The 9512-nt window shown below is 50.0% G+C and overlaps 1 protein-coding gene across 1 annotated transcript; it reads right to left on the reverse strand.

The window, feature by feature from the left end:
• Window positions 1-3190: 3190 nt before the first annotated feature.
• RXFP4 (relaxin family peptide/INSL5 receptor 4) lies at window positions 3191-4306 on the reverse strand. Its single transcript, XM_054563031.1, has one exon. The coding sequence runs from the start codon at window positions 4304-4306 to the stop codon at window positions 3191-3193; it is 1116 nt and encodes a 371-aa protein (XP_054419006.1).
• Between the last annotated feature and the right edge of the window lie 5206 nt (window positions 4307-9512).

The following is a 9512-nucleotide window of genomic DNA, read 5'->3' on the forward strand; positions in this document are numbered from 1 at the left end:
CAAGGATAAAGATGAAGCGGTACTTGGGTTTCAGTGGCTGTTAGGGATTCCAATATTTAAAAACTTCTTTTCCTCTCATTTGTATGCTGTGCTCAGAAGCTGCATCAGCCTCTTGCCCCCTTCCCTCCCTCTGACAGTTCCTCTGAGCAGCTCAGCAGTGTCCTTTGTTTTCAGATTCAGCTCCCACTCTACCCTGGTTCTTCAGTGTCAGAGCCCTGGGCTAACTTTTCAAAATGGTTCCCCTCAGAGGAGTTGTTTGTTTGCTTTTTGGCTCTTCTAAGGGCAGTGAGAGATTAGGTTGATTTCATTTCTCGTTTTGATTAATTTTACTTCCTGTTTCTGGTTAATACCCTACCCTGGGGCTGTGGGGGAGGCGAGCCTAGAGTTGTAGAAATGCTGGCATATGTGCATGTATCTCCATGGGAGCCGAGGGAGTGAGAAGGGAGTGGGGTGTGAGACCTCGGCTGGGAAGAGGAATTGGAATCCACGATGGGGAGTGGGCTTGGGGGAGCAGCCAGCACCCTCCAGCCTCTGATTCTTACCCAATATCAGGCCTTTACAAGGTGCTTCCTCATCCAGTGTGGAATCTGCTGTACAAATTGCTGTAATTTTATAGACAGAAATCTAGGTGCAAAAAGGTTGCCAGGCTTTGATAGGTAGTCCAGGAAGAAGTCAGCCCTCCTAATTGCAGTTCTTCACTCCCCCCCCCCCCACAGCTCTGCCTAAAAATACCAGAACTCCAGGGTTCAAACACACTGGTAGACACAGCCTCAACAGCCCTGTGCTGTGTCAGCTGGGACCCAAGGCCGTACAGGTGGAAAGGACAGAAAGCCCAGTGCCGGGTGTGAGGAGGGTATTAGATAGTGTCCAGAGACCACTGACGGGAACACAGCCTCCTCCCACATGCTCACAGGGATGCAGTCAAGGGTGCTGGTCAGGCCCAGAGCTTGTGTGGAGAAGTCCACAGCTCTATTGGCAATACCAGCCTTCCTGCGGCCCCCTGACCAAAACTGCCTCCTCGTCTTTGGAAACACGGTGTCACAAATACCCCTTGCCTAATCCCATTTTTGGAAACTCGGTCTAAACTCTGGCCCTCCTGCAGTTTCAAGCTCTGTCGTTGTGCTGCAGGGAGCCGGGGCCCAGCCTTTTGCCAGGACAATGCCTTCCCACTGAGGCGCTGCGCAGCTATCTTTCATTGCTGCACCCTCCCCTGCTTCTCTGACCTCTTCTAAAAGTAGGCTTGTGTGCATTCACCTCTGGATTGGACCTGTTTAAACTGTCAATATTTACCTCTGGGTCCCATAAAGCAGAGAGGAGCCAATATCCGGGGCCCAGCAGAGGCAGGGCCGTTGGAGGAGCTCCGGGTGGGGTGGTCAAGGGTGCTTAGGTGGGTAAGGGTTTCCCACCCTGAACTGGCTGAGAACAGACCTGAAGTTCTAGAACCAGTTTAAACATTATCCAAAAAAAAAGGAAATTAAACATCGAGAGGCTAATTAAATCTCTATATTACTTCATATGTGCTGAATTGGGTGGCTGTTAACAGCCTCTTGGCAACGGGATGGAGCTGGTCCAGGGGAGCCTACAGGCCATGTGGCTGCCCGCTCCAGAATGGCCCTGCGCACAAGCGCACAGGCACTGCTCTCCACTGTCGCTGTGGGACCTCGAGTGGCTAAGAGTTGTCCCAGGTCATAAGATGTGCCAGGGCTTGGGGGTGGGGCAGTGGAAATGGGAGCTCCGCCCCATCTTCCTGCTACCTCCCTCCTTTCCAGAGTCTTCCCCCCACAAAGTCCCTGGGTCTCGGGCCTCTGGAAACGGGAACCCCCTGCTCCAAAGAACAGACCTTCAAGACGGGCTCAAGGGGCCAACTCCTCACTCAGTTCTTACGTAAAACTTTCACTTATTCCACAATATGTAAAAATCATTCCAGATGAGCCCTGACCTGTGACTTGATTGAACACTGTCCTATAAAATTAAAGGTTGCTGGTTCGATTCCAGGCCAGAGCACACACCTGGGCTGTGGGCCAGGTCCCTGGTTCAGGGCAATGCATGAGGCAACCAAACAATGCTTCTCTCACACATTCTTTTTTCTCTCCCTCTCTTTCTCCCATCCCATATGTCTAAAAAATTTAAAAAATATTTTAAAAGTCATTCCAGATGAGACCTCTATGATCCCTCAGTCCCATCTCCCAGCTATCCCCTAATTTTTTCCTTTACCTCTGTTGCCACTTTACATAGAGTATAAGAATAATAGCTAACACTTTCAGGCAGCAGCCCATGTTATAGATGAGAGAACAGGTACAGAGAAAGTAATTTACAGAGTTCCCTTGGAGCTAGGCTGTGAGTCCGCAAGCTTGGACGCTGGGCGGAGCCCCTGGGCAGGGAAGAAGACCAGCACCGCGTTCCCTGCTTTCTACTCTCCCAGCCTCCTCTCCCCTCACCTTCCCTCAGCATCTTTCCCCTCACCATGCCTCACCCACATCCTTGACTTGTTAGCTTCACTTCTCCCTGTATATCCTGGTTTAAGGGAGACACGCAGGGACTCCCAGTCAACGCCAGGAATTTACACTCCAGGTTTGGCGGGTGCCGGGGATCCAGCAAGATTCCACGTGTGGCATCTTCCTGCAGGTTAACTACAGCTTCTGCAGCTGAGTTCTTGGCAGGTGCCAGGCCCCTGTGAGCCCCAGTGAGAGGGTAAGTAGGGGGAGACGGCCAGGGGAGGAGGGCAGTTTTGGCCCTGGCACCAGAGGACAAAAGCGCACCCTGTTTGAGGTGGGGAGGGGGCAGGGGGGCAGGCAGAGGGAGGCAGGTGCTGACCTCGGATCCATGAGTTTAGAACCCTTAGGAAATATTTCCTGGGGATCCTCACGGGAGGCAAAAGTGAGGCAAAGAATGCTTTTGTCCACACTGAAATGGAGCTGGAATTGGGAGAAAAAGTCAAGACAATTTGTGGATGATCCAGAGGTTTATTTTAAGACCCTCTTCTTTCCCACCTCCAAATGGAGACTTAAGCATTGTCATACCCAGCTCTGACCTGGGCCCAGGCCTCCCCCAATTCCACCACACCCAGAGTGGGATCAAAGATCAGACGTTCCATGAAGGTATCACAGCCCGGCAGAAAGGCCAGCCTCTCCCTAGCATGCATGGATCTTGCCCCGGCCCATCCCAGAAAGAGGGTGTTCAGCTTGTGCCTTCACCCAGGTGTTCCTGTGTCCAAGTTGGCGAGCATAGTAGAAGGGCCACTCTCCTGGAGGATGGTCTCCGCCCTGCCTACCTCTTTTAAGGCCACCTGCTTCACCCAGCCAGGGCTCTGGGGCCACAGTCGGGCTCGGAGATCCCTGAAGGTGTCTGCCAGGGCCTGCCGTGGCTCCTGCCGTAGGAGACAGTACAGCACAGGGTTGAGGCAGCTGTTGCTGTGTGCCAGGCAGGTGGTGACAGGGAAGACGTAGGTATGGATGATAGAGAAAGTGCTGTCCCAAGGCACCAGATCAAACTTCACCAGGACATCCCAGAGAGTGACCATGTGGTTGGGGAACCAGCAGAGGAAGAAGGAGGCCACCAGGATGCAGACGGAGCGGGCCACGACCCTGCTATCCTGCCGTCGCCGTTGCCGTCGTCGCAGGAAGGCCAGCAACAGTAGGTAGCTGGTGGTGAGGATGCCCAGAGGCACCAGGAAGGCCAGCACGACCCTCAGCAGCTGGTAGACCCCCAGCCAATACCTGCTGGGGAAGCGCAGCAGGCACAGACGCACGCCCCACACCTCCCCCTCGGCCCCAAAGACTGCTGTGGGCACGGCCAACAGGGCAGCTGCTGCCCACACCGCCAGGGTGGCTATGCGGACCCAGAAGAGGGAGAGGTGGGTGCCTGGTCCTGCTGCCATGGCCACCGCCCAGTACCGGGCAACACTCAGCGCTGTGATGAGGAAGATGCTGGCATAGATGTTGAAGACAGTGGCCGTCAGGACCATCTTGCAGAGGGCCCCTCCGAAGGGCCAGTGGAAGTCCAGTGCCGATTCAGCTGCCCAGAAGGGGAGAGTAAGTGCCAGCCCCAGGTCTGCCAGAGCCAGGTTGAAGACAAAAGTGTCAGATGGCGGGCAAGGGGCTCGCCGAGCACAATTACCCAGCACCCATAGCACAGCCAAATTTCCCAGTAATCCAATGGCCCCTACAAGCCCATAGGCCAAGGCAACCACAACTCTCAGGGCTAGGAACTCAACAGGCATCGCGGCATCATCCACACTCAGCATACTGCCTGCAGAGGTGTTGACCCAGGAAGTGGGTGGGGAGGCAGAGGTGTTGGGTGTGGGCATCTCTGGGCAACAGAGGTTGCAGTGCCAGGCACCAGGGCCAGCAGGGTCAGCAGGGCCAGACTGGCAGGGGACCCCTGGGGTTCTCAGCAGGAGGCTCCAGACCTCTGAGGGCGGGGTATACATGGGACAACCCACTCCAGCCCTGTTGGTCATGATTGGTGCTGGGTGGGGCAGGGTGAGAGACGGCCGGAAGATTGGTGTGTGTGTAGGTGTGTGTATGTGTGTGTGTGTGGCACGCATGCGCATGTGTGTGGGAAGGGCTCGTGTGGTAAAGAGGGAGGAGAAAAGGGGGAATTACCACGTTGAAGAGCCTTCACCCCAGGGAGAGAACAAGAGGTACCCCATCTCAGGGATGGCAGGAACTAAACTGCAGCCCTACTTCCTAACTGTGCAGGCCCTCTTCTCTGGAGAAAGTGCACATTTAGGTCCTGAGGGAAAGGGCCTGGGAGGGGGCATGTGGCACAAAATCAAAATTTGTGTGTGTCTGCGCGCACGCGCGCAAGAGAGAGAGAGGGAGAGAGAGCGCGCGCTCAGAGGTTCTGGAGTTCCAGACCTGCTACTCACTTGCTGTGTGCCTTTGGGTGAGTTGCTCTACTCCCCTGAGCCTTGGTTTTTCCTTGCTTAAAATTTCCAGATAAAAGTCTCTGCTTCACAAGATCGGTGTGATAAAATTATATAAGTGTAAAAAAAAATGTGCTTTTACTTTGCTATTTGAATGAATGATTATTTCAAAGGAAAAGTTTAGGGTGTTTGTGGCAGACGGGAGCAGGGTACTGAGCAGTTATCACTAAGTCCAAGGAACAGTGCCAACTAAAACACAGGGTGCAATTCATTGCAGCAAGTGACCTTGAGGCTAAGGGCAGGGAGGGAAAGGGGAAAGGAAGTCACAGCTTCCTGTTCCCTCCCTACTGGGAACAAGGCCTGGGAGGACCTGAGTAGACCTGGGCATGCCCTCCCTTCTCTTCCTGCTCCTGAGCATTAAGCAGTCTTGCTAACCTCTATTGCTCCTCTGCTTTTGAACCTTTCCTGCTATAGGCTGTGGAGGTCAGTAGCACCTGCACTCTCTTCCCCAGTCCCTAAACCTATTTTAGAGCTATGGATGCTGAGATGCATTCTCACCACACCTCATCCTGTCTCCCCATGATCTCAGTTCTAACTGGAAAAAGTGCTTCATTGGGTCCTCCCCTTTGGTGCCCATATGTCTACCCTTTGCTTTGATGGGGAAAAGGGGGTGGGAGGTGGGTAGATAGAGGAGTGAATCTTTTTTGAAGATTCCGAAATATTCAACACCTTCCTGCCCTCTGCCAACTAATCTCAATGTTTGATGTTCAGTTTGCTTGGGGTGAGGAGAGGGGCCCTTCAGGACAGTAAATCAGCAATGGGTTGGATGAACCCTATAGAAGAAAAGCAGAGGTAAAGAGATGTAGACTGGGGGCCAGGATGTTTGGGGTTTTCAGTAAGGAATGGGCGTGAAGGGAGTGTCAGAAGGGGAGTGCCCTGCCCCAGTTCTGTTTCATCCTGCGGGGCTACCCCCTGGCCTCAAGGGCTGACCATGTTTCCTCGTCCACACATGCAAATGCCACCTTGCCAGTGTAGCAGTGAAGGTAATGAATTAGGCTTATTTTCCCTTACTTTGGAAAAAAGAAGCTGGCTCAGAATTCTAAGGTGCTCCTAGTCCTTTGACATATCTGGTCCTCTGATCCCTCCCTCCCTCCCTCCTTCTCTCCCTTCTTTCCTTCCTCCCTCTCTCCTTCCCTCCTTCCCTTTCTTTTTACCTTTATTCATTTCTAATCTAAATCCTTTCCCTTTCTCAGTCAACACTGGCTCCCCTCTCCACCCCTGCCCCGAGGTTATGTAGAGAAATGATGCCACCAGCTGGCCAAGTCTAAGAATTTCACTTTGGGCCCTTTCATTTGATAAAATTTAATAAAATAAGGTCCTCATAAAATATAATAAACTTCTTGAGATGAATAGGATCTTTAAGATCATCTAGTTCAAGTTATAATTTTATAGGGTATGAAAGTGACTTGCCCAAAGCCACCAGGGAAGTAGTGGCAGAGTCAGGATTTGAGTTAAAAGTCTCTTGACTCCTAGAATCTGGTTCTTTCCGTTATATCACAAAACTCTTTAGTTATTTTCACCTATAATCTCTTCCCCTTTTCTGAGTACAAGAAGCACCATTCCTTACCTGTGGGAAGCTTCTAGGCCGCAGATGGAAACAGGATATGGACGGAGGGATGATGCAGTTTATTTTTATTTATTTTAGAGGTTTTATTTATTTTATTTTTAGAGGGAAAGGGAGGGAGAAAGAGAGGGAGAAAACCATCAATGTGTGAAAGAAAAGATGCGCAAGAGATGGACCGGCTGCCTCTTACATGACCCCAACTGGGGACCTGACCAGAGACCGGGCATGTCCCCTGACTTGGAATCAAACTGGCGACCTTTCAGATTGCAGGCCAGCACTCAATCCACTGAGCCACACCAGCCAGCGCTCTAGATGGTTTTCATTTACAGCTGCTGGGAGATGAGGAGGAACTGGATTAACAAAAATGACTTCACAGTCCCTCACATTTATATACTTCACCAGCCCCATTTTCTGTCTTAGTAGAACACAAAGACTTGTAGCAGTAGATTATGGTGTCTGTCTAACTTCTAATGACATGGCCTTCCCTCATTACTGAATATCCATCCACCCCTCCTCAGCCCACAAGTCTCTCCACCCCCCATCCCTGTCCCTGCACTTCAGAGCCTAGGCAAAGAGGATGGGAGGTGGGGAGGCCAGAGAGTCTGAGTTATCTTTCTACAGAGCAAAAAGAGAAAAAAAACTCTGCATTTGTGGCAGAGGAGACTACTGTATTTTGCTGTCCATAGTGTGTACTTTTTTTGCCCAAACTTTTGATGGGGAAAATAGGGATACGTGTTATACATGGGTAGTACTAATTCCATATCTATATAAATGTTTTAAATTCTTATATTTATGCTTATGCGTTAAAAGTGTAACTCTGGAAAGCAATAACAATATCCATATTCAAAATAATACCCTGGAGTACAATACTTGGTTTTATATGTAAGTAAAAAATTGAATTAAAAAATTAAAATGAAAGATTTTTTTTCCTGAAAGTTTGGACCACAAATGTGGGTGGACATTATACATGGCAAAATACAGTAGAGGCTTGGGGGACTACCCCTAATCCAAATCCCCAACCCAACATTAATCCACTCAGCCACCATCTCATACTCCTTCATAGGTCTGAAGGATCTGTTGAAGAAAATCCCCTAGTCTTTGTAAGGGGAATGGGCAGCTCTAATGTTCTGAGTCAATCTCTCTCTCTGTCTCTCTGTCTCCCTCCCTCTCTTCTTCTTCCCTCTCTCCCTTTTCTCAACTTCATATATATATTTAATCCTTACCTGAGTATATATTTATTGATTTTAGAGAGAGAGGAAGGAAGGGGAGGAGGGAGAGAGAGTGAGAGAAACATCAATGTGACAGAGATGTGAGAAACATTGCTTTGTTGCCTCCCATACAAGCTTTGACTAGGGATGGAACCTGCAACCTAGGTATGTGCCCTGACCTGGAATCAAACTTGCAAACTTTTTGGTGTACAGGATGATGGTCCAACCAAGCCCCCTGGCCAGGGGTCAACTTCATATTTTGGAATAGTTTTAGATGTACAGAAAAATGCAAAGGTAATGAGAGTAATCCAACTCTTTTATTTTCCACATTAAAACTGGAAGAGCATCAAAATTAAAAATCTTAGGGATAAATCTGACAAAAAGTGTGCACTATTGGCACACTGAAAACTACAAGGCACTACTGAGAAATTAAAGAAGACATAGAAAAATGGAGAGGCACAAGTTGTTCATGGGTTGGAAGACTCAATAACTTGGTTTTCCTCATAATGGGCCTGTAGATTTATTGCAATCCTAGTAAAAATTCTAGCAGCCTTAAACAGTTTTTAATTAATTTACTTATTGATTTCAGAGAGAGAGAGGAAGGAAGGAAGGAAGGAAGAGAGAACAACATTGATTTGTTGCTCCACTTATTTATGCATTCATTGGTTGATGCTTGTGTGTGCCCTGACCCTGGATGGAACCCACAACTTTGGCATATAAGGACAACGTTCTAACCAACTGAGCAACCTGGCCAGGGTGCAGCCCTCTTTACAAACAGGAATTAAGTCCTGGCTGGGTGGAGGCAGTTGGATGGAGTATCGTCCCATGCACTGAAGGGTTGTGGGTTCCATCCCCGGTCAGGGCACATATATAGGTTCTGGGTTCAGTCCCCTGGTTGATCCCTGGTTGGGGTGCTGACTGGAAGACAACCAATTGATATTTCTCTTTCACATCTCTCTCTCTTCCGCTTTCTCTTTCCTCCTTCCTCCCTCTCTAAAATTAATAAATTTAAAAAAATAAACTAAACATGCTAGGCAAACAGGACCTCTCTGGCACCCTAGTCTGCTGGGTCCCTGGATTGACCCACAGGGGTCAGGCACCAGTGCAGGTGTCAGCCAGCCCACACTTACTCCTCCGAGCCTCCCCTGGGCAGTTGTAGGGCAGCTATCAAGACTCTGAGTATGTTGGGTGCAGGCACAGAGCACCTCAGAAGATAAAATAACATAGTCCTCCCTTTTTGATGTTTTGTTTCTCTTTATTAAGGAACTATTAGACGCTAAGGCAGACCGCTCCCCTGAGTGGCAGCAGCATGAGAGGACACAATAGCCCTGCCCAAAGGAGGGACTCTGCCCTGGCCTGGTGGTGCTAAAACCTGACTGCTGAGTACAGACTGGCAGCCACAGATAGTAGATCCCTGGCTAAAGGGGGCACAGAATGGTATAGAGACACTTAAGGAGAGTCTGGAGCCGGAGGCTTTGGGGAAGGAACTGAAAGAGCAGCTGGCAGGATCCCCGTGTTGACTCCTCCCCCATATGGCAGCAGCCATCTGGCTCAGGCAGACCACGCTCCTGAGCAGCAGCAGTGTGAGAGGACCCAATAACCCCTCCCCTACAGGGAATTCTGCCCCACTCTGTGGTGCCTAAGCCTGACTTCTGAATGCAGAGTAACTAGATTAACAACTGAAGGAGACAGCCAGACAGTAGATTCCTGGAAATCTCGAACAGACTGCCTAGGGTCAGAGAGGGTCACCATCTGACATCATCAGAGGCAGATCCAGAAAGAAAAAACAGCGGTCTCCTACCATAGAAGTTCA

The sequence above is a fragment of the Pteronotus mesoamericanus genome, unplaced genomic scaffold (assembly GCF_021234165.1).
Source record: "Pteronotus mesoamericanus isolate MK-2021 breed Mesoamerican mustached bat unplaced genomic scaffold, CSHL_Meso_final scaffold_705, whole genome shotgun sequence".
NCBI lineage: Eukaryota > Metazoa > Chordata > Mammalia > Chiroptera > Mormoopidae > Pteronotus > Pteronotus mesoamericanus.

Excerpts from the sequence above, each read along its gene's own strand:
- RXFP4 (XM_054563031.1), bottom strand. The coding sequence starts at position 4,306 with ATGCCCACACCCAACACCTCTGCCTCCCCACCCACTTCCTGGGTCAAC.